The sequence below is a fragment of the Nelumbo nucifera genome, chromosome 4, assembly GCF_055504915.1.
Source record: "Nelumbo nucifera cultivar China Antique chromosome 4, China Antique-T2T, whole genome shotgun sequence".
Lineage (NCBI taxonomy): Eukaryota > Viridiplantae > Streptophyta > Magnoliopsida > Proteales > Nelumbonaceae > Nelumbo > Nelumbo nucifera.
The window spans coordinates 19,777,206-19,803,392 of NC_142652.1; the positions used below are offsets into that span (position 1 = coordinate 19,777,206).

The following is a 26,187-nucleotide window of genomic DNA, read 5'->3' on the forward strand; positions in this document are numbered from 1 at the left end:
CTGCGCCCCCACAGAGGGCGCCCCACAGCATATTGGGAATAGGGGTGATTATTTCATCCCGGCCTATCCGGGCTTGGGCCTAGGTTTTTTTTGTTAAGACCCGGCCCAGCTGGATATTTATAAATAATATATATCTTTATATATATATATATATATATATATATATATATATGTTATTTAAAAATATTTGATAATTGATGTTTTATATATTAAATAGAGATTTGTAAGAGATTAAAGATTTTAATTCTACGGTTTTAGATTTTACCAAATTCTAATCTAGTATTTAATGAAATATATAAATTACTAAACCCTAATCTTTTCGGCTCTCTCTCTTTCTCATCAATTTCACAAAACCACCGCCACGCCCAATCTCCCTCTCTCACCAAAAGACGAATCTTTTAGTGATGAAGACTCCATTGATGAAGATAAATCTGAAGTTTAGAGTGATTGCAAGTTTTTGGGTAAAATTGAAACCATTTTCAATATTTTATTACTTATTTATTAACATTAATTTGAACTATTCTTTCTTAGTTTGCTAATATCTTTTATATTTCACTTTTTATTTGTAAGAGTTGAATGGAAGATGAAACCTTATATAGATGTTTACAATTGTTTTGTGGATATTACATGAGTAACATGACAATGGATGGGTATTTTTTGTAGATATTATAGGTTATAGGTTGATTTTTTGTTAATAGAAGAATTGGTCTGTTAAAATTATCATTTTTGGCATACTAATGACCAATTGAAACTTATAAATTACAAGGTATAATTATTTAATTTCTTTTATGTTAGAAACTTTTATCTTGATATTAAGTTTAAAGTTTCTTACAGGTTACTATAGTCTCTACGACAATAAGTTAAAAAGTACAATTGTTTAATTTTGGAACTGAAATACAATAATTGGGCCTGAAATCTTGGCCCGGCCAGGGCCTAGCCTAAGCCTGTTGTTATGAAGGCAAAGCCTAGCCCGACCCGACCCATGGTCACCCCTAATTGGGAACACTTTTTTATAAATCAACCTGGAGGCCAAACTGTTTTTGCCTTAGGGACACGGGTCATTGGTTCAACTGGCCAAGTTGAACAGTTCAGATACTACAACATTGTACATATACATATATATGTGTATAAATATATATATTTTAGCAATAAATAATGTATAAATATGTTTTAGATATATATGTATTATTTTATATTTAATTTATGTTTTTTAGTTCAGTTTTTAATTTTTATTTATAAAAAATATTAAAATTTGCAATTTGAGGCCCAAAAGGGGGTTTTCTCACAAAAATAGCAGGGCAAGGTGCTTACGGCTCCTTGGGATGCATAAATCTTGAAAAGTTACCCAAAATAAAAAAATACCCCAATTGGACATCGAAGTGCAAAGTTATGCCTTCAAAAGTTTGTATGCATTGAGCATGCAACTCACGACTTGATCACTGGGTCAAGTAGGTCAACGATCGAACCGACCAGGTCGAACGGTTCTTGACCAAGTCAATGATTTTCGACCATCTGACAAGTCTTGACTGAACCAGACCTAGAATCTTGGCCAGGTAATGGTTCGACTAGCCAAGTCAATGGCGGGTTGAAAACATTGATTGAGAACATCTCCCACGTGGGAAATGTTCCCAATGCACACTGAGATGTGCATGTGGGGTGTTTGTGGGGCGTTGATGTGATCTCCACTAACCCGTGACTGTAAGTCAAATAATTTATTTAGTTTCCATTAATTAATCTGGGTTAATAGAATTGTAAATTGTAATGCCCCCAATATGGTCTGATGAGCCTTTGTTATTTGTTGTTCAATATTTGAGATCCTCGGCAAACCCTGTTGTAGACCTGGCAAAAAGTTAACCCAACCTGAAAAAAGAAAAAAAAAACAAGGTTAGGGTCTCATATCCAACTACTTTAATTTGAGCGGGTTGGGTCATGGGTCAACTCGCTAACCCGAATATCAAGTCTAATTGTGACTTTTTATGTATTGTTAGAAGTTTTCATTCTTTAACCTTTACTATTTAGGCCCCATTTGGTTCGTAGGAATAGGGGTCTAGAATTGGAATCAAAATGGGCTATTCCGATTCCAACTATTTAGTTGGGTGAAATCAGAATCTCATTCCCATTCCTGCTAGAATGGCATTCCCCAATTTGAGGGAATGGCCATTCCCTACCCCTCCCTTGGGAATGAAATCCCAATCCCTACTAATTCCAATTCCCATTCCCATTCTTGTCTGAATTAAACAAACTATAGGAGTAAGCCATTTAGATTCCAATTCCGATTGTAAACCAAACGGACCCTTGGTCTTTATTATTTATCCTTTACTCTTTCAATTTTTGAATTTTCAAACTTTCTTATTTTCTGTTTGGAATTTAAGGTTAAGGGGTGTAGCGCTTTGTTGACCCAAATTGAAATCTAACCCAACCCGAAATTAGCCCGAAGTGTCTTGACCCAACCAAACCTGACCCACCAACCCAATTGCCAGGTTTACCTGGGTGTAGGGGTGTCAATCGACCAATTTTGGTTTGGATCCAATCCGATCCAAATCTTATCAAATCGGATTTGGACGGCTCATTATAATTATTGGATTGGGCCAATCCAAAATAAATTGGCCCATATTCATATTGGTTTGAATTAGACCTAAACTGAGTTTCCAATAATCCGATCATGAGGCCAAACTCTTGTCCAATTTGAAATCAATCAAAACTAAAAACAACATAAAATCACTTTTATGAAAGTATTTTTACGAAAGCACTTTTACAAAAACATTTTTATAAATGCACTTTTATAAAAATACTTTTATGAAAGCATTTTTACAAAAGTACTTTTATGAAAGCACTTTTACAGACGTAGTTTTATAAAATCACTTTTACAAAACCACTTTAATAAAAGCACTTTTCCAAAAGTATTTTTACAAAAGTACTTTTACACGAAAGCACTTTTTACAAAAAAAAACTTTTTCGGAAGTACTTTTATAAAAGCACTTTATGGAAACACTTTTAGAAAATCACTTTTTATGAAATAACTTTTACGAAAGCACTTTTACAAAAGTACTTTTATGAAAACGCTTTTATAAAAACACTTCTACGGAAGTACTTTTATAAAAGTATTTTTACGAAAACACTTTTATAAAAGTACTTTTACAAAAGTACTACGAAAGTACTTTTATAGAAGTCTATGGAAGTACTTTTCGAAAAGTGCTTTTACAAGAGCACTTTTCCGAAGTACTTTCAATAAAGTGCTTTTGTAAAAGCACTTTTATGAAAATATTTTTATCAAAGTACTTTTATATAATTTTTTATATTTCATTTGGTTTGGATTGGATCCAATCAAATCCATTTACATTTTAATGGATTGGATTGGATTTGGACTGGATTGGGTCCTGTTCATTTATAAGTGGATTCACATTAGATTGGATCGGGTTGGACCAAATTTGTCCAATTGACACCTATTCGTGGGAGGGCTAATGGGCCATGGTTATTTCAGTGATGTTGCTTTCGATTCCAATCGTTCATTTGGTCCAAATGAGATTATGATTTCCATTATTTGTGAAATGGGATTTTCCCAAATGGCCATTCTAGGCTCCCCTAGGGAATGGGGTTTCCATTTTAGAGTTTGTTAATAAGTAAAGAATTCATGATAAAAAGATTCTCAAATCTTAATATTAATAAAATAATAAAATATTAATAAATAATTATACAAAATTTAGTAAAATAGTAATAAAATAATAGTACTTTAAAATATTAATAAACTAATAATAATAAGCAAATATACCATTTATTTAATAATAATAATAGCGAGGCACAAATAAAATATTAATATAATACAACTAACGTAATAATAAAAGAATAAAATATAATAAAATATTTTTAAAATAATAAAACATAAATAATAGAATATTAATAAACTAATACGAAAATAATAATAATAATAATAATAATAATAATAATAATAATAATAATAATAATAATAATAATAATAATAATAATAATAATAATAATAATAATAATATATTAATAAAATATTCATAAGTTAACGATAAATATAAATTATTAATTATTAAAAACTACTAAAGCAATTATATATTCATAAAATATTAATAAAGTAATAATAAATAAACTAATACAAAATTGAAAATTTTCAATTGATTACAATTCCAACTCCAAATGAACCAAATAGCAATAATCAAAATGCAATTCCAGTTCCCAACTGAACCAACCAAGAATTGGGAATAGGTGATTCAGATTCCAATTCCAATCCTATGCGAACCACTTACCCTCAACCATAATATGATCTACCCATATCAAATTAAATCACATGTGATGTGGTGTATCTTTATCAAATTAAATCACCTGTGATGTGTTCATATCAAATTAAATCAAACGTGGCGTGTTGACCACGGCCCAATCCGAACAAAGCTTTAGCCCATTACAATTTTTAATAGCAAGAGAAAATCACTAACAAAGCCCAAAAAAAGCCATTGTCCATTGCATTGAAAAAAGCATTATCCAAGTTCCTAACCACTAGAGAAAGCCTTCTCGTATGACCTTCATTTGCATTCCAATCCACTGCTTGGTCTCTCTCTCTCTTCTCTTTTGGGAGAATGACAGTTCAGCCCAGCGTCAGAATTCATAGTCCCAAAGTACAGTTGGGGTGGGTGTCAGCTCGGAATTGATGTTAATTCACGGGTGGGCATTGATGTACAGAGTGGGGGGTTTTGCCTGTCCATACTTTTCTGTTCTTTTTTTTTTTTTTTTAACTTTGCTCTCTCTCTTTCTCTTCTTTTTTTTGGGTAATTATCCAAAACCCACCATCACTTTTTCTGAATTCTCTTAAACTCACCACAACTTTTCAAAACATCTAAAACTCACCACGTCAGTGAGATAACGATAACCTAACTAATGGACATCATTAATTTACCATTTTACCCTTCATTACACTCGGTCCATTTTGCATTATACCAAAATTACCCCATCATTCTTCAACCCAAAACACAAGCATTAACCATAGACCTGTTCATGGGTCGGGTGGCCCGATAGGCCGGCCCGGCCCGGCCCCCGGACGGGCTTGAACAGGTATATGGGCCCGCGGGCTTAACCTCGGGCCAAAAAGCCCAGCCCGCAATAAATTCGAGCTGGGCTCGGGATTTGCCAAAATAGCTCAGCCCGAGCCCGGCCCGACCCGACCTATAATTAAACCTAAAAACCTTAGTCGAATACCCCTATTTTTTTCACCTCTTTCCCTTATTTTTCCAGCCAAACCCTTCTTCTCCACATCCTTTTTCCCTTCTTTATATTCTTTTTTTAATGTAAATCAATTTTGAATTTATATTCTTTTTTTAATGTAAATAAATTCTAATTTATATTGATTATTGAATAGGGAAAATTTCTATTTTTTTTATTAGGTCGGGCTTCGGGCTCGGGCTCGAGCTTCGGGCTTTTTATCAGGGTCGGGCTTGGGCCCAAGTTGTAGGCCCGTTGGTCGGGCCGGGCTTGGGCTCAGGCCTAACATATTTCCATTAATGAAGAGTAAAAGCCTGGCCCGAGCCGGCCCATGAACAGGTCTAATTAGCCATTACTTTCTTCCTCCATCGACCATTGCTTCCCCTTTGTTTGAGAACTTGAAGAACAAGATGCATCTGAGAAGAAGAATAGTCCGCAACTTCTCACCGGTCGCTGCTTCTCTCGTACCTTCATCTTAAAATTACCTTTCTGATAAAATAGAGGGTTGAGAGAAAAGTTCACACTCCGGCTTACGCCTAGTGGGTGTGTTCATATAGATTTCAATTGAATACATCCTATGTACATGTGGAAGAAATATACAAGTAGATGAGTCCTAATAGAAATATAATAGTACAAGAGATAAAATATGGAGGATAACATAGATAAGCCCAAAATAAATCTGAAAACGCAATTTATGGGCTTTCGTTGAGAGTCTAATCCTTATCAGCCCCCCTCAAACTGAAGAGGGGTTTTGCAACTCGAAGTTTGGATCGCAGAAAAGCAAACCGTTGAGAAGGCAGTGACTTAGTAAGTATATTGACTACCTGATCTTTTGATGAGATAAAGCGAACCTCAAGTTGTTTGGATGATACTTTTTCCCGTACGAAGTGATAATCAATTTCTACATGTTTTGTACGGGCATGAAAGACAGGATTAGCCACTAAATAAGTGGCGCCAATGTTATCACACCACAAAATTGGAGGTGAGGAGGGAGAAACCCCAATTTTGTATAGTAGCGAACATAACCAAAGGATTTCAGATGTCGCAATGGCAACATTACGATATTCAACCTCAGTGTTGGATTTTGAGACAGTGCTATGTTTCTTAGAAGCCTAAGAAATAAGGTTGTCACCGAGAAAGATGTAGTAGCCACCATGAGATTGTCGATCATCGGGGCATCTTGCCCAATCAACATTAGAAAAGGCATGAAGCCTACAAGAAGAGCTCGGTGTGAAGCATAACCCATGATTGATTATAGCCTTCAAGTAGCGTAGAATTCGTTTCACTAGAGACCAATGAGTAGTTGTGGGCTTGTGCATAAATTGACAAGCCTTATTAATAGAGTATGCAATTTCTGGCCTATTGATTGTAAGATATTGTAAAGCACCAACAATGGTGCGATATAAAGGGACATTTGGGAAAAGTGAGCCATCATATATGGATGGCTTACATGATGACGCCATGGGAGTGGATATTGGTTTAATGCCATCTAGATTGGCCTGACAAAGAAGCTTATGTACATATTTGTGTTGGGAAAGAAAGAGATCAGATTTGGTCCTAGTTGCTTCAATGCCTAAAAAATAGTTGAGGGGGCCCAAGTCTTTTAGAGCAAACTCCGTAGCCAGAGATGAAATGAGGGAGTTAATAGAGGTTTGCTTGGACCCAGTGACAATGATGTCATCAACATACACAAGCACTAGTAATGTGACATCTTTGGTTCGTTGTATGAATAGTGAGGAGTCAAACTTTGAGATGAAGAAGCCCAGCTTCAATAAATATTGTGAGAGACAATGATACCAGGCCTGTGGGGTTTGTTTGAGCCCATAGAGAGACTTTTTGAGATGGCATACATAATCTGGATATGTAGGATCCTTAAAGCCCATTGGTTGATCCATAAAAACATCTTCATCAAGAAACCCATGCAAAAATGCATTTTGCACATCTAATTGGTGTAAAGCCCAATGATTTGAGATGGCAAGGCTAAGAATAGTTCTTATGGTGGTGGGCTTAACTACTGGGCTAAATGTTTCAAAGTAATCAAGGCCCTTTTGTTGATGAAACCCTTTGGCCAAAAGACGGGCTTTGTAACGGTTAATAGACCCATAAGCTCGTCTCTTGATCCTATAAACCCATTTAGAGCCCAATACATTCATGTGAGGCTATCTAGGAGTTAAGGTCCAAGTCTCATTTCCTAAAAGAGCATTAAATTCATCTTCCATTGCTTGGCGCCAATGGGCATGTTTGGCAGCCTCAAAATAACAGGTGGGCTCAATTGAAGCCTCAATAGGATGTTTAGATGCCAAATATACTTTGGGTTTTCGTATACCACTCTTGAGGCGTGTTTGCATATGATGTGTATTGAGTGGATTGATGGGAGGGTCAAAGGTGATATTTGCATGATTATCAAATGAACTAGGGGGTCAAGCCCTCTGGAAATAAGGGGTATGACTGTAGTCAAGTGATCAGAATGAGAGGGTGTGTTGTGGGCCATAGCAGTATCCTGAATGTGGGCCTTCTCACTTGTGGATGGAATAGTAGTAATTTTGTGAGCAGTGGGCTGAGAAGTAACAATTGAGGGCCCATCTAATAATACAAAAGAAGATTTAACAGGAGCTGCAGTTGGTTGCATAGAAGCAAATGGAAATGATTCTTTAGAAAACACTACATGACGAGAGATATAAAGGCGCCCAGTGGGTATGTGTAGACATCGATAGCCATGGTGTTGGAGGCTATAGCCCAAGAATACACATGGTATAGATCTGAAGTCCAGCTTGTCCTTGTTATATGGCCGCATGCATGGGAAGCATAGACACCCAAAAATTTTTTAAGAAAGAATGATTTGGTTTCTTGTGAAATAAACATTCAAGAGGAGATGTACCATTTACTGCAACACTAGGTATTCGATTCATCAAATAAACAACAGTTTGAGAGGCATCAAGCCAAAAATGTTTGGGCATGGATGCCGTAGAAAGTAAGGTCAGTGATATAGCTTCAATATGTCGATGCTTACGCTCAGCTCTATCGTTTTTCTCTTGTGTATGGGGACAGGAAAATCGATGAGCAATGCCTTCGGATTGAATAAATTCATGAAACTTAACAAACTCACCACCCATATCAGATTGAATGGCCTTAATTTTTGTGTCAAGCTAATTCTCAACAAGGCGCTTAAAGTTAATGAATATAGAGAGGGCATCAGATTTGTGAGACATAGGATATAGCCAACAATAACGACTAAAACCATCAACAAACAGAATATAATATCCATAGCCATGAGGAGAAGCTACCGGGGCAGGCCCCCAAACATTTGTGAAAACAACCTCTAATGGTGAACGTATTGTAGTAGAATCAAAATAAAATGGTAATTTTTTACTTCTGCCCATTTGGCAAGCACCACAAAATTCTAACTTATTATGAGAATCTATTGGTAAACAAAATCTATTAATAATAGAACGAACCACCTTAGGTGCGGGATGGCCCAATCTCCTATGCCAAACATCAATATTTGTGCGCTCTCTAGCTGCAAATGGTGAATGTGTATCCATGTTATGTGAATTGGAGAGCTTGTAAAGGCCGCTTTTATTCACTCCTTGGAGAAGAACTTTCTTGGTGAGAAGATCCTTCACATAAACGACATGAGGATGAAATTCAAAATAGACATTATTGTTTGTCGAAAATTGACCAACTAATAATAAATTTTTGGTAATATAAGGAGCATGCAAAATATTTATCAAATGCAAATTTCGATCTAAAGAAGGAATAATAGAAGAGCCAATATGTTTTATAGGCAAACCTGATCCATTGCGTATACGAAGTTGATCGGGGCCAGTGTATTCTGAATGCACATTCAAATTGGCAAGATCGGCTGTAAGGTGGTTCATTGCACCTGAATCAGGGTACCAAGCTTCACCACATGATGAGTCAGTAGATACATGAAAGGCTTGCTTTTGTTGTTTAAAATTTTCTCTTTCAAAGTTCCTGTCAAACTTGTACTTGCACTTAAAGGCAGAGTGATTCTTACCCCAACAGATTTGACACTTGTATTGAGGTTTAGAAGATTGAGGGTAAGATTTGTTGCCCTTAGAAAAATTATGAGAATCATTTATGTTGTTGAAATTAGCATTACCCCTAACAGCCATATTAGCAACTGGGTAATTTGAATCAAGAGAACCATGAGAGCCTTTGATTTGACCCAATCGAATTTTTTGATTAAGTAACATACCTTTGACGTCCTCCACTGTGTAGGCATCAACTCGTGTAGTGACAGCAGTAATAAATGATTCATATTCTAAATCGAGCCCACTAAGAATAGTGAGAATATAATCAGTGTCAAAGAGAGGCTCACCTGTTGCTATAAGATTATCTGTGAGATTCTTTACTTTTTGAAGATACTGAGGAACGGAGAGAGCTCCCTTCTTAAAACAACGCAATTCAAAATGAAGTTGCATGACCCGAACTCTTGATTTTGAAGCATACAACTGCTCCAAGATTATCCATACAGATCGGGAGGAGGTGCACCCAATAACCTGTGCAAGTACCGGTTCAATAAGTGTCATAAGCAACCAACCCATTAATAGTTGGTCTTGTTGCACCCAGTCTCAACAGGCCGAGCTTATAGTGACTTCAATAGATGCTTCAGTAGTGTCAGTGTGGTTGCCTTGCTTGGGCGGACATTTTTCTGTGCCATCAACGAAACCTAATAAATGGTTTCCTCTCAAAACTGGAAGAATGGATGGCTTCCAAAGCAAATAATTGGTTCCATCTAGATGAACAACAAAGGTGTTTGGAAGATTTAGTATCCTTCCGCTTTGGGTAATAGCTTGACTCTCAGATGACATGGATTGGGTAATGGATGGAGTTGACATGGTGTTTTGATGTAGGTCTGATATAGCTCTAATACCATAAAATAGTTGAGGGTTGAGAGAAAAGTTCACAATCCGGCTTATGCCTAGTGGGTGTGTTTATATAGATTTCAATTGAATACATCCTATATACATGTGGAAGAAATATACCAGTAGATGAGTCCTAATAGAAGTCTAATAGTACAAGAGATAAAATATGGAGGATAACATAGATAAGCCCAAGATAAATCTGGAAACGCAATTTCTGGGCTTCCATTGAGAGTCTAATCCTTATCATCTGATACATTTTTTAACGTTCCAGATACCTTGGTTGAGGGTGATTAGACTGCTAGTTGTGTGGGTCCAACCCGAACTTTTGTATTTTTCTTTAGCTGGATTTATTTGAAGTTTTTGTCAATTAGAATTTGGAATGGAATCAACTCGAATGGAATTCGATTCGAATCAGAAATTCAGAATGCATAAGCAAATCAAATAAATACTCCCACCAAAAGTCTTTGAAGATAAGTGAAATAGTTCCCCACTTAATCAGTCATTCGCTGCTCTGCTTCGATTTCACTTCCCAGCAAAAAGGCAACGGCATCATGGCAACTAGGACGATAGCTCCCCTGGCGCTGCTGATCTTTCTCAGCACTGTAATTATGACATTTTCCATCGTATCTCTAGCCTACGCCTATCCACCGACTTACGGCGACAATTCCAGTTCGTGCTCACCAAGAGACGATTTAGTCCCTGTGAGGAGGGAGGTGTACGATGACGGAAGGATCTTTGATATAAGTCATAGGTACAGAGAGGAAATGCCTGCTTGGGGTTCATCGGATGGGTTAAGCCAATTTCTGTGGCTCCCGAAGAGCATGAAGAATGGTTCCCTTGCTAACATCTCCAAGGTGAAGTTGCCTACCCACATGGGCACCAACGTCGATGCACCTGGCCATGTATATGATCACTACTTTGATACTGGTTTTTGACGTCGACACTCTTGACCATTTAGGGGCAGTTTAGTCATGAATTATGCATTTAGGCTGACGTGGACACTTTGGGTTATTCAAGTTTAACGGTGTTGTAAATGATGGTGAGTTTTAGAAAATAAAATCTCATTGACATGGTGAGTTTTGGACGTTTTGAAAAGTTATGGTGAATTTTGGATAATTCAGAAAAAGTGATGGTGGGTTTTGGACAATTACCCTTTCTTTTTACATTCCTCCGTTGTGCAGCATTTTCACGTAACTTTGCTCAAGCCTCAAAGCACCTCTATTGTAGTATTTGAGTCACCTACTAGCTAACTCCTAACTTCATTGTTAACATGTTAGAGTCTCAAGGCTTGCTCGCATTTCAGTAGAGATGTAAATTGGTCCATGCCGCCCCCATGCGATTTTGGTTTTGGCCCGACATTGCTTGGCACAATGGCATGTGGACCGTGCTAGACTTGGGTTTCCAAGACGGCAAGACCATGGGCCGACACGTTATGACATGATTGAGCGGGTTGTATCGCCCACAGCCTGTGTATCAGCATGGCCCAACATGCAGCACGGCTCGACACACAGGCCTGTAGTGGGTTGAGCACGACCCGCTCGTAGGAAACTAGCCAGAAGGACTGCACCCCCCCACCCTCCAAAAAAAAAAAAAGCAAAAATTAGTCTATGTGTGGGGGGGTTTACATAAATACCACAACAGATATAAATAAATAGTTAGTGAGGAATTTATGTATTTTGGCTTTAGAGGGGATAAAGAATGATAATAATGCCCCCAACAACTATATAACAGTTAATTTGGAGAGGCATTTGAATAAAGTGATAATTGACTTTATAATGACCAAAGTACTCATTTTAACAACTAAAAAATAGCTACCTTTTCAAGGTATTTTGGACAATTGAATTATTTCCAATACCTATAAATACCCTTATCCTCCATCATTCTCATTACACCAATTCTCACATTCTCTCATCTCTCATACTCTTTTATACACATTCCCATACTCTCTCTGTTGTCCAATTTTCAACTTTATTCAAGTTTCAACAAGAATAAGGCTTGCTCAAGTATTTCAAGTTGGCAATTGGGAGGACTGGAGGCTTCAACCGTTGAAATCAAATTGAGATTCTGAATTGGTAGTCTGAATAGTTGCAATTAAATTAATTTATTTTTTTTAGAGTTTTTTTGAAATGATAAGCTCCTCTTGAAACCAATTTCCCAACATGTTCAATGTCGACGATGTTCAATGACAATATGATAGTATTAGCATTGATATGGATACTACTAATATTGTTAGAGTTCCCATCCTAGTACTACCACTAGAGAAAAGAAAAAGAATGGTAGTAAGTTGATTAACCCATTTTAGGAAGTATTTATCATAGAAGAAGTTGAGGGCAAGGAAAAAGAACCGTTTGTTCTAAATGTATGAATGACTTTAGTTAATTATAGCAGCAAGGGTGGTATTGACTACTTGGGCAAACATATTCTAAGTCATCAGAAAAATGAATAAGAAAAACAGAAACAAACATCACAAACACAAATTGGGCGTGGGTTTTTTTTTTTTTTGGTACTTTTAAATATTTTCAAGAAAAAATGATGTAGGAATTAGCAAAATATATTGTATATGTTGAACAACAATATTTATAGCTAAAGATGAAAGATTTTTACAACATTTTGTAAATCCATAGTTTAAAAAAGCTTCTAAAAATACTATTAGATCAGATGCTTTGAAAATTTTTTATTCATATAAACAAAAATTCATTTCTATTTTATCAAATCTTTCTTCTAAAGTTGCAATTGCTTTTGATATTTTGACTTAAATATAATATAAGTTATATTTGTGCTACTAGTTATTTTATTGATGAAAATTGACTTTTATAAAGAAGAATTGTAAGTTTTACTAGGTTTGAATGGTTACATATTGGCCCAATAATCGCTGAAAGTATTTTAAATACTTTACATAATTATGGAATTGAAAATAAACTTTTTTCTATTAGTTTTGATAATGCTAGTAATAATGATACAACAATAAATGTTTTAAAATCTCAATTAAAATCATGTTTAAATGATAAATTATTCCATATTAGATGTACATGTCACATCTTAAATTTATTTGTTTATGATGCTTTAAATATAATTTCTCATTATATTTTTAAAATTAGAAATTTTATATTGTATATTAGAAGTTGTAGAACAAGAAAACATTTAAAATATAAAAAAATTCTATTAGATATTCAAGATGAATGGAATTCTACCTATTATATGTTAGAAAGTTCTATTGCTTACAAGCAAATTCTTACTAATTTTGATAATGCAAAAATGACACATGATATTATATTTGAAGAAGATTGGGAAATGACAATTTGTATAAAATATATTTTACAAAATTTTTATGATATAACTAATGAATTTTTGGATGTTTATTACCCAAATAATTGTAATTTAGTTAATAATTTATTTATGATTAATGGGTTTTTTTTTGCAAAATATAGAAAAAAAATCCACAATTTGAAAATATTGTCAAATTAATGGAAAATAAATTTTAAAAATATTGGTAGAAAATTTCTCATCTTTATTGCTTAGCTACAATATTAGATCCTAAGATTAAAGAAGATGGTTTAGATATTTTACTTGGATCATATTGTGAAAATATGAATGTTGGAATTGGAAATAAAAATAAAGAAATGAATAATTTATTATTCGAGATGTACATTTTCTATGAGTCTCAAATGATAGGGCATAGGAAAATTGCAACTTGTACAAGTGAAACTTCAACTTTTAAAACATCTAGTTCTAGTAGTGGAAAAGAAAAAAATTGGTCTCTAATAAGTAAAAGGCAAAAATCTACTGCCACTTCACAACAAGTTAATTTGTTGAACTTAATTTTTATTTACAAGCAACTTTTTCTAATTTAGGTGAATCATTCGATTCGGAAGAACTAAATAATTTTGATATTTTAGCTAGGTGGAGTGAACATGGAAAAAAATTATCCAGCTTTTGCCACTATGGCACATGATCTACTAACCCTTAGTGTCTATAGTTTCATTGGAGTCTTATTTTATTGCAGGTACTAGGGTGTTGGACAACAAGAGAAGCTACATGAATGGTGAAAATTTGGAGATGATAAGCATTTGATTAAAAGATTGGCTGAATGTATGTTGATGATAGATTGCAAGATAAAGGAGGGCATGACACTTCACTCGATGTTTTACTAGAAGGAGATGATCAAAGTCAAGGAGATGCAGGTGGAGCTTGAAGAAAAATGATGAAATCAATATTTTTTGTATAAATTCAATAATTGTATAACATTTTTAAAATTATTGTAAATTTTGTTTTTAAATTTTATTTAAATTATTTGTTATTTTTTCAATAATGTACTTTTTTATTTTCAATTTATATATTGCTTTTATATTTTATTCTATTTCCAACATTTCATTCATCCATTATATTGTTCAAATTAAAATGAAATAAAATTTCTATTTTTTCCAATTTGTTGTCTATTTTTTATTTTGTTAAGTATTTTTTGTTAAAGTTGTATTTTTCCAAAGTTTCTATCACTTTGACACTGTACTTAGCAAAAAATGAAAAAAAATTAAAATTTCAAAAAAACAAAAAGAAAAAAAGACTAGCCTGATTTGGCCTAGGCCCAAAGCCCAACCCGTAGCCCAGCCTGACATGACTTGTAGCTTGCCCAGCCTAAGCCCGTGCCATGCCATGGGCCTACATGGGCTCGTGCTGCAGGCTGTGTCAGGCCGACCCACTGAAGTATCCTAGAGGATGGAAGCACAACCCAACATGATCCACGACTTGCACAGGCTGCCCATAAAGCACACCACGGCCCGACCCGTTTTACACCTCTACATTCAGTTACTAATATTTGAGGATTTCCCAATTTAGTCTAAAACAATTTTGATAATCTCTCCTTGATAGTTTCGGGCTATATATTCATCTATGCGCACAACTATTATCACCTCATTTTGATGCAACAAGATTTACTTTTACTTCATTTATATTTGGAGGAGCCCATTTGATCCAATTTAATTTTCTCTTTCATCACTTCTCCATTTCATGGTAGTTCGGGGCCTCTAGATAGTGGCTGGTGTTCTTCAAAATTTTCTTGATAATCTAAGAGAGTCTATAAGACTATAACATTTATTATAGAAAATTTATCATTTCTATTCTTTCAAAATATCAAGAATAAATGATAAATTTTTCCCAAACAAATTCATAATATATATATATATATTAGAGTTTCACTCTCAAAAGCAAAAAATTCCTTATTTTCAAATATTTTTTTCTTGTGATTTGGACCCAGATATTTTCCTCTTCTTTGATTATCCTCTGATCTAATTTCATTAGGTCAGTTGCATTTATATGTTCCATATTTCTTATGCTAAGCTCTGCATTTGATTTGAACATGCATTCTTTATTCCATTTTCCAAACAAAATGTCTTTTTGTCCATTTTAGTTGCCCATAAGCAAGGTTTAAAATTTCGGTACGATATGCCCAATATGGGGCATATTATATCGTATCTTTGAAAAATAGATACGGAATACGTATAGAAATCGGGCATCTCATCTTTTTTCATGTGCATCGGACCCATATCGGGGGTGTATCAGGGCGTATTGGAGCGTATCGACGAAAAAGATACGGCCAAAATTTGGAAAAGAAAAAATAAAGGGGAAAACAATCTTCTTTTCCCTGAAATAATGCTTCTTTCACCCCCCAAATGACTCTAGAACTCTAAATCTCATTCCTAGAGTGCTAGATTTGCAAAAATTTGCAGAGAACAAGTGTGAACCATTATTTTTTTAATATTTTTCAAATTTTAAAAAATATGGCAAAAATAGGTATATTTTTTCATTTTTTTAATATCTTGTGATTATTTTCTTGAATGCTTAATTTTATATTGATCTACATTTCTTACATTCAAAATCATAATTTTTTGTTTTGTGTTATCAATAGATTTATGGAAATTTCATGAAGATATTTGGGGAAAATATAAATTAACAAAAAATTTGAAAATGTAATTTTTTCTCTGCCTATAAAGACTAAATATGTTCTAGATCTATGGATTCATCTATCATATCCATAGAGTAATTGAAATTTCTTCTTTAATAACTATTTTTTGAATATATTATATAGTGTTTATTTATTTTTTATAATTTTTGGAAATAAATTATAAATAATAATTGTTTAAATAATAAATAGTTATTAATTATATTTTCACTTATAAGTTGTGTCAATGCATGTTTTATGGTTGGATAGGAGAGTTGGGTTTTTCCCATCTCATAAAACATTAAAACTTAAGAATTATAATTTATAAATTATAGTTAAGCATAGGTTTTTTAATGAAATTATAATTAACTATAATATATTTCTTCATAAAACTAATTAAATGTATTAATTTAATGTATATACACCTCATTGAGGTCTTATATTTAGTGTTTTTGATGTATTTTTATGATTTATTGAAGTATTTATAGTGTTTCCAAGCATATCTTAATTTATCTTAGATACGTATGCATATCTAAGACGTATCTATATATGTCCCTTAAAATTATCTTTCCGATACACTTAGCATTTCCCATACTTTGAACCTTATCCATAAGACTTCATTTGGCCCATTACATTAGTGTCCACTAAATGTAAATTATAAACGATTTAATAAAAACTCTTTGTTGCAAGTGTTCGGATATGTTTTCATGGTGGGCCTTGGACTATGGGCTTTTCTTTATGACTTGGACTATGGGCTTGAAAGCATGCACATTTAAAGGCCTGTATTACAATAAAATAAGGAATTTAAACAAAATTGGACTAAGCTATCAGCTATATGTTGTGTCCAAAGGTGACAATTGGTTGCAGATTTTCTGGCCAAAACTGTGTAAGCGAATGAAGATGGAGAGTTAAAACATCAGTAGCCAACTTGAACTGGAGCAAGATTTATAAATCAAAACAAATGTTGATGAATTCATATATGTTTTAGGGCTGTAATTGGGTTGGATTTGGATTGGATTCAGTTGCATCTGATGTGATAAATATTGAAATTTCAAATTTGAATATCATCTAAAATTCAAAATATTGGATTCGGATTTAATGTGACTCTGTTCTGTTGTCATTAAAAAAGAAAAAATTAATTATTTTTTCTACATATAATGTATAAAAATATTATATATAATATCTATTTATATACATTTTTATATTACATATTACTAGACTTGAATTTCTATCAGATTGGATGGGTCAAAATCAGAACCCAATCTAATTACTAAGTGAATGCATGCATGTTTTAACATAGAAATCCTAATAAATGGGGTCATCCTGTTTTGTCATTCCGTTCTATTTGGTGCCATCTCCATCATCAAATTATTATCAACATGTGAAATTACAAATAAAAATATGTTCCAAACAATTATTACAACTCAAATGGGAGTCCCAGATTAACATTGTGCAATTCAGACTGAACAGTTGCCCACTGATGAACCCAGAAAACAGTTCCACCCGTGAATTCCTCTCTTGCTACTGGTCGATTCTCATTGAAAAATGAAGATAAACAAGGCTAGACAACAGGGACAGATAGAAGAAATCAACAAGTTGTGGGGTGGCTGGCTCATGCTTTCTTGATACTTAAAGCACATGGAGCATGGAATTTGGTTCTTGTTTTCTGGACTAGGTGGATGAAAATAAGGACATACATATGGTGTTAAATTTGACTCTGAGCCCTAGCTTAGAGGTTTAAGGTGGACCATAACCAATGTGATTCATGCCCCAGGAAGCTTCTCATACGATTCACTTTCATCATCGCCATCATCATCATATTCATCTATGTCTTATCTCAATTATATGGCTATAGGGTTGATTATATGAATCCTGTTTCACCATTCTGTTCTATTTAGTGCCATAAGTATAAATTCGCTTCGCAAAGTCCAAATATGTTCACATCTTTTTTAATATTAAACTGTCGAGGCTTCACTACGGCATTTGTCTCCAAGAAGAGAGAAGAAAAAACCAATAGTTATCAAAATTCAGAGCTGACCTGAAAATAGAGTGGTGCGTACAAGTAACTAAGAGAGATGCTAGCTAGCGATGGTATAACCTATGGCCTTGATTGATTGGCTCAAATTCAGCCTCTTTAAGCGCCCATTTTGATACGGAATTGCTCTACCCATTTGGGCTCCACCAGTTTGACAGCATTCTTGTGTGTGGATCCAACCCTCAACTTGAGTCGAATTGGCTCAATCTTTGTATAATTCAGGCTGTTGACCTTGCACAGAACTTGTTTTTCCAAATCATAGATATGGGTTATCGCCCAAATTTGCAAATTAATTTGATAGATAGATATTAATGCAGGGTTAATAAACCTTACCAACTTCAGAGCTAGCCCAATAATAGCTGCAGCTTGCAAGAATTCAGCAAGTACCTAAATGGGTGGTGGTAGTTCATTGCATTCATGGAATGCTGCCCAAGCTAGTAAGCCAGAAAGCTGAGGTTGTTTATACACTAACTTCACCATTCTTGGCTAAATGAAAGTGTATTGGGGTTTTCCCGCACTGTTTCGATCCCGATTATATATATATATATATATATATATATAATGTTTATTAAAATATTGTTTATATTTTTTTAAAATATCTTTTTTTTTAAGTATACTTATTTTTCAAAAATTATTATTGATTATTTTTTTTTAGGGATTTGGGTCCCGGCATGGCACCTGTTTGGCTGTCTCTATCAAGGATCAGGGATGGAGGACAAATTTTATCCAACATGAATCAGATTGGAGACAAGAATTTATTTCAAAATTGGAGTGGGGACGGAAAACCCACCCCGTTGCCATTGCTAACCATAACCCTCCTCCCAAACAGTAACTTACTTTTCTCTTTAGAACTGGTTGCATCTGGATTACAGAATGGATTTGAGCTTTGATTCTATCTTAATTATGTGGAAATAAAATGACTACCTTTAGAAAGAATTTGAATTTCCATTTTATTTGTTTATTTATTTTGAATAATGCACCACCAAACAAGAAACACGTGTCCAAGTAACAAAATCCGGAGAATCTTTTTAGAGTTGACAATTCCATTTTGGCCTCCATTTCTAAATTCATCCTAATCCAAATACAGCCTTGCATTTTCTTTTCCTTTGTTTCTCAGTTACATTGAATTTGAATAAAGAACTATCATTAGCAGGGTAGTGGGTTTAGGGTTGCAAGGATGGACACGGGCCCATTTGCTTACACAATGCTGAGAGCCTGCTTTGATCACCTTAGATTAGAGTACAAAAATCGTCAAATTTTCTCTTTTTAGCTTTTCCCCTTTCCACGTGGCAAGGTAGTCAAATTCAATCAATTGACATTTGACTTGAAGATATTATAGCAAAAACTTGGAAATTACAGGTTTTGGGTAGGCGTAGGCCAAAAGCAGATAAACTAACTAATGTCTTCCAATGTCAAAACCAGGCGGTTCTAATTTAAAAATTTATTTAGCCCATTGGGCCGGGCCCACAAGCAACCGAGTTCCACTTGCGATTGGTGATTTGCAAAAAAAATTGACTCCCAACGTCTAAAGTAAACGGCCCACTGTTGAATGTTGATCCACGAAACCAGATGAACTTGGGTCATAATCCACCGTCGGAAGCGCTTTAGGTTTAGGGATGATGATCTATGTAGTACTCACTACTCAGGTAGGTTAGGTACAGTCCTTGACTTGGTAAGAACTCTCAGTATCCGTGTGTCGTTAAAACACTGAAATGGGGGGCCCGCCGGCCCGGGCCACGATTACCGATTAGATTGATTTGATAATTCAGGGAGCAGCTTCCCGAGGAACCACGTTGGAAATATCATAAAGAAAAAGAGAGGCCAACGGTATTTTTGTCTTCTTCTTGGCTTCGCAAATCGCAATTGCAACCTCTTGGCTCTTTAAGTCTCTAACCAATGTCCAAATGCCTCCTGCCACGTTGGATGATGAATGGGGATGACGTGGCTCCCGTCAAGCTATGCAGCAGCATGGGAATGATAGTATAATTAATGGCCCCAATTTCTCCAATGTTTGTGTTTCCCAAACCAATGATCAGATAGATAGATAGATAAATATAGCTCTCGTCGTCCGTATCTACCTAATTTTGAGGTCGTCTTTTTCATGAGGGGTCCCACATCATATCTATTTCATTATTTATAGGCCGCCCCAAACTCTTTAATTAATATATATAGTTGGGATGTTGATACAATCAATTGTGTGAACGACAGAAAAGACATAGCAAAAACTGCAATCCACTCGATTCATTCCCCCCAATTCCAAATTCCAATCCATCACTCCATATGCCTATGGAATATGGGACTGTGTAATGTCCCCCTTTTAGTGTTTTATGTTCAACACCATAATGATCCAGCCAGCTAGAGTCTAGAGTTTATAGAATCACTAAATGCTGCCCTTTCCCTCTTTCTTCTTTCTTCTTCTTCCATTCCATGGCTGCTCCTTCCTTTAATTCGCTTTGAGAATTTTAGAGTTGAGGCAGGCAGCATCATTCATTAATAGAACAAAATTTGTCCACCAGCCAACTAGAACACTAGTGTAGCCTCATTTGCTTATTTGGAGGTGGTGGTGTTGGACAATTGACAATAAGCACAATTCAGAATGCTAAAAGGCAACATTGATACCATATTTATGATTTAAGTCTCATTCAGCATTAGGACATGTTTGGAATCGTAGCCGTTTTTTAAAAAAACGTGTCACGTCGGATCCATATAGGCATTTCAACAAACACTCGTGTATTTCATTGTTCGGTTCAGCCGATTATTAAAAAATTGGGCATGCCTCGAAAATTGAGACTCCCACCGATGAATGAACCGTTTCCCCCAACGGTTAACTGATGTATATCCTATGTGGTGCTTATCTGTCATCACATACATGAAAAACGATGATGAAAATCACTTTACCAAACAACATAATGTTACTCACTGCCTACATGGCAGAAACATTTTTTTATAAAAAACGGATCTTGAAAGTATAAACATTTTTTCTTAAAAATCAGTCCCAACATATTAGTGACCTACTAATTTTATTAGGGTATTTGGGATAACCACATATATAACATATTCGCGTTGGGATGATGTTTTATTTTTTTTTCCTCACCCTCCTCTAAAAAGGTTATTACCCCTGACTTTAAGCCTTTATTGTTTTTTTAGATTTTGAAATCTTTTTTTCTGAATTCCACTTCCGGTGAGTGCCGCCTATTTCCATCTTTTACTATTTCTTCCATCCGCAGCTGTTAAATGATGTCACCACATATTCATTCCCCGGTCCACATCAGCTCTATACCTACCAGGCTGACGTGGCAGGGGCCTAAAACTTTCTCCATCATTCTAAGGTTTACAGGGGAACGTGTCGGGTGGGGGGCTGGGGACCTCTGTTTTTTGTTGCTACCTGCTGCTTAGATTTCATTCTCATCAATCTTCCGTGCCATTTAGGTTTCTTTCTTGCCCCGACAGAAGCAGTTTTTCTTTGCCACGTTCGGACTTGCGGAGGCCTAGTGGGCTAAAACATGCAACATGGAAAGGTGATTTGGAGAACTTATGAACCCATTGTGAGTTTTCTACCTGTCAAAATGCTGTAAAGCAGAACCCAAAATTTCAATAACTACTACCCCAACTCCTCAAACAAGCTATACTTTGTCTTCTTATAGTTATAGAGGAATGCTAATCACGCCCATCAGGTCAGGCCCCACAGGGAGTTCCTGCTGAACCTTTGTAATGATAAACCCTCTGGATTAGAACCTTACCAAATGCGTTCTTCTATTCTTGACCTTGATAAAGCTAGTGCAAGTGGCTAGAGCAAATGGAAGCAGTCAAAATGAAGAAGAAAAACGAGTGCAAGTTGACAAATGGATATGTGATTCAGAAACCATGTTCTTATCTAAAAGCTTGATGCAAAAAAAATCATGCATACTGGAATCTATCTACATTCATGACTATGCTAACTGTAGATTGCAGCCCTGATGCTACATTTTATAGACAATGGATGACACAGCTTTGTCTCAAGTTTATTGACTTTGGTTCTACCTAACAAAATAGGATCAAGCCCTTAAAACAAAATTAGTGTTAAATTAATCCTTAAGGTTGCGGATGAAATTATTATCTTCTAATTCATGGAGTGGTTGATTTCACACAAGCACTATGGAGAACTCATGGATGGAGTTAAGGTGAATTGACCCGGTTTTTACCTGTTCATAGGATGCCCACCTCCATCAAATAAGATTATTATAAACCAACACTGATATGATGCCACCATTCAACCTGTTTTAGTATCATTTTAAAGCTGAACTTAACCAATTAATATAACTACTCCCTGACTTCCATAAGAGAAGCTTTCTCAATGGGAGTTGCAGGTCCCATTTTTCCCAAGCTGGGAGGGGTTTGAACTTCACACACTTGGATGCACAAGAAAGATGAGAGGAGAAAAGGATAGAGAAACAGAAGAAAAAAAATAAGCATAATAGAAGCATTAGTCTTTAGAACAAAGGTATGTGAGTACTACTCCAAAGTTAAAGAAAGGAAGATATCCATATATAGTAAGTGTGATGGGTTGTCATATTTCGTGGTAGGTGACTAAACAACCACCTTGAGCTCACATGCCATCTTGCAACTTGTATATTCTGAAATGATGAAGTGTCATTAACCTTGTTTCCTCATCACTTCACAACTGAATCATATCCAGCTTAACATCAAACTTAAAGGTAGCCTAACCAATTTCCAATATCCATTACGTTCTCAAGATAATCTAACTACTCGAACAGAAAACTTCTAATATAAATATACTGTTTTTTCCCTACCTAGTTGAATCTACTAAAAAAAAGACAGAATCTAGAATATATCCCCCCCCTAGCTTCAGAAGTAAAATCACCCAGCAATCTTCTTCTAAAAATGAACTCAAACCCAATCTGATGCATCTGTTGAAACAGTGCATTTGATTGAATTCAACAACTTCAACAGGCTATACTGAAATGGGAGGATGAAGTTGGTTCTCCAGTTTAGTTAATCATGGAGATGGTTGTATGCCAAGACATTGTCATCTATTATAAAAACCACTGTAATTAATTCATAATAACAGGAATTATCATAGATGTTCTCAACAAGTTGCCATATATGAACATAAATCAAGTCTCAGTAATAAAAATGCTTTCAACTATGTACACACTTAAACTAAAAAAATTCGAGAAATGAGTGCAACCTCAGCCTATAGAACAGAAACAGAGAGCAATCTGAGTTCATTTGGAATTAGAGAAATTACACTGGAAGAAGAAATATAAAACAAAACCCAATTACAGTATATAGTTTCAAGTTGAAACAGATTGATGAACTTAAAATTTTGTGACAATGTAGATTTATTCTGAGATTGGAAAACAGAAAAGGCAAAAGGGGGTGGATGGAAAGGCAGAGAGAGAGAGAGAGGGAGAGGAAAAATGCTACTTAGTTGATTTAAGCAGCAAAGGGAACTATTACCTCAATAGAGCATATGCTTGGATATGAAAAGAATTAATGAAATAATATCAACCAACTTGTCTGTACACTCTTGCATCTTCATGGGAAACATGACCAGTCTCAGGTTACTCAGTTGGAAATCAGACCTACCAGCGGTTCATGTTTGTGGTTGCTTCCAACCCACCATGGGTTAAACCCCACGCGGCCACCGTTGTCTTCCTCAGCAGGAGCAGGAAGATTGAGATCTAGTAGATCACGAATCTCAGGAAGCTGTTGTTGAATTACAATGGTCTGATTCCCTCTGGCTTCAGAGCCCCCAACCATATGGGACCGTTTGTGGCCGCCCAAAGCTTGGCCTGACGTGAAAACCTTGAAGCAGATTGGACATTCATGCCCCTTACTCTTCTTTGATACAGAGCTTGCTTCCAAACTGACAGCACCATCTCGATCTACCAGGTTCTCATTACTGCAAGACTTAACAAGTTTACTGTCAGCTGTTGGATCAGGAGAAACATCTGTCTCGATGCTGTTCTCACTGCTCTCAACCTTTGAAGCAAAACATCCTTTGACCTTCTTGTGGCTGGCTCTGTGCCCCCCGAGAGCCTGGTAGGAATGGAAGATCTTGTTGCAAGTTGTACATTCATACCTGCTTTTCTTTTGAGTCTCTCCGTAGATTTCTGAATCCAAATCATCATATCTTATCTTCTTGCTGAAATCGCCTCCCAATTCAGGATCGTAAGCATCAGTTCTGGTTCTCTTGCTGAAACTGAACTTCTTAAACTCTGAATCAGACCTATCTTTTCCGGTTTCTTTGACAAAATCTTTCCCCAATTCAACTTCAGAATAGTCCACTGTACTCTTTTTACAATTGAATCTTTTTTTATTATCCTTCCTCATCAGTTCCATATCTGACAACTCAAAACCAGTTTCGTCATCCAATTTAGGCTTCTTAAACTCATCATCCGTGAGAAACCCATCAACAGAGACTTCTGATTCCCCCTTCTTGATTCCTTTCCTCAAAACTCCAGAATCAGAAACACCGCACTCAGATCTTCCCTTGTCGACATGAACATTCTCAGGATCGGAAACAACAGAGTCTAACCGCCTGTTTCTTGGTTTCTGCATCTTCACAGTCTCATATACATTAGAAGTAAAAACTTTGCCTCCTCTTCTAGTAATTCGCTTATCTATGCCGGATGACCTAGCTTCTAAAACTACAGAATTGTTATCAGAAGACTCTCCAACAGAATTCAATCCACCCCAGTGACCCACATCCCGAGACAGCATCATCAAACACATGGCCACCTCCTCCTGTTCTTGCTCAATCTCCGAAACAGAAGAAGAAGCATTAGCGAAAGAGAAAGAAGATGAAGTTGCAGTAGCTCTATACCTCATTCTTCTTGATCTCCTCCTGCGCCTTGGAGCAGCAGCTTCGTTGTCAGATTGGCTGTCCATGACCACCTTCTGGTTTTCACAAGTCCACGAATCATCTTCCAAGCTGTTGGAGACCCTCTCTCTTTCAGAGTGGCATCTCATGTGACCAAAGAGAGCTTTCCATGACTGAAATCCTTTACCGCATTCTTTACAGACCTTCCCTTGGCGCAAAGCACCATCGCTTGAATCCGAAAACCTCCAAGTCTTCTTGGGGTTCTCTCTAAGGCCATAACCAGCGTGATTACCAGCTTCGCAACCCATGTAGTTATTACTGTTACTTTCACCATTAACAGAAGAAACCTTCTTCCTGCCGAGCTTGTCCTCGGTTTCAACTGAATTCATAGTCATATGAGACCTCATGTGACCTCCCAAGGACCTCCCACAGGGGAAAGTCTTCTTACAGAACTTGCATACATGCTTCTGCTCTTGATCTTCTTCCATCTATTATTTCGAAACCAACAACAGGAAAATGGGATGCCCAGATCAGAAAAAGCAGCAGAGAGCTCAAGCCTATCGAAAAAAACTGCAAGAACGCTTGAATTCTCGATCTCATTCCATCGTTACAACCCAAATGCTAGAGAAATAGAGGAACCCACAAAAGTTGAGATCAAAAGAGCAAAGTAGGAGCTCAAATCTGATAAGAATATCGAATCAGATCACGAGTTTTCAGCTTTTTTAACTGATCAAAGATGAACCCATCTCAGATTCCAGAGGTCTTCGTGATCAAGAACAAGATCTGATACACATAAACCCACTGAATTAGGTATCCTTCCCTTCGCTCTCTCTTGGGCAGTTGAAAATTGCAGGAAAAGTAGAAAATCAAATTTGAAGAGATGGGTCTGTGACATCAGTTGTTAATGATGGCAATGAACAGGCCAGAGAAGAAAAAGAACTACAAAAGAAAGAAGAGAGCTTTCTTCTCTCTATCGGTCTATCGCCTCTCTCTCTCTCTCTCTGCTTTGGTGCTGCCTATATTTGGATTTTGGAGGAGAAATCCATGCATGGAAGCAAAGATAAAAAGAGGAAAGGAAAGATAGCAGCACGTGTACTCAACCGAGAATCCTACGCCATTCCATCTTACGGTTGGGATTTCTCCATTTGAGCAATCCCTAAGTGTTGGGGCTGCCCCACTTAAAACTAACTGCCCCCAACTATTCCTTCCTTTGTCTTTCTCTTTAGGAAATAGCAATCCCCACTGAGCCACAGGTGAAAGGTTCGAATCTCCACCCAAAACAACC

The 26,187-nt window shown here is 35.9% G+C and overlaps 1 protein-coding gene and 1 pseudogene across 1 annotated transcript; one reads left to right on the forward strand and one right to left on the reverse strand.

The window, feature by feature from the left end:
• Positions 1–10,657: 10,657 nt before the first annotated feature.
• On the forward strand, positions 10,658–11,041 carry LOC104598177 (cyclase-like protein 2 pseudogene; annotated as a pseudogene).
• A 12,135-nt stretch (positions 11,042–23,176) lies between these two features.
• Positions 23,177–25,932, reverse strand: LOC104597985 (uncharacterized). Its single transcript, XM_010259817.3, has one exon. It carries the CDS (start codon positions 25,388–25,390, stop codon positions 23,645–23,647), a length of 1,746 nt encoding a protein of 581 aa, XP_010258119.1. The 5' UTR covers positions 25,391–25,932; the 3' UTR covers positions 23,177–23,644.
• Positions 25,933–26,187: the final 255 nt, after the last annotated feature.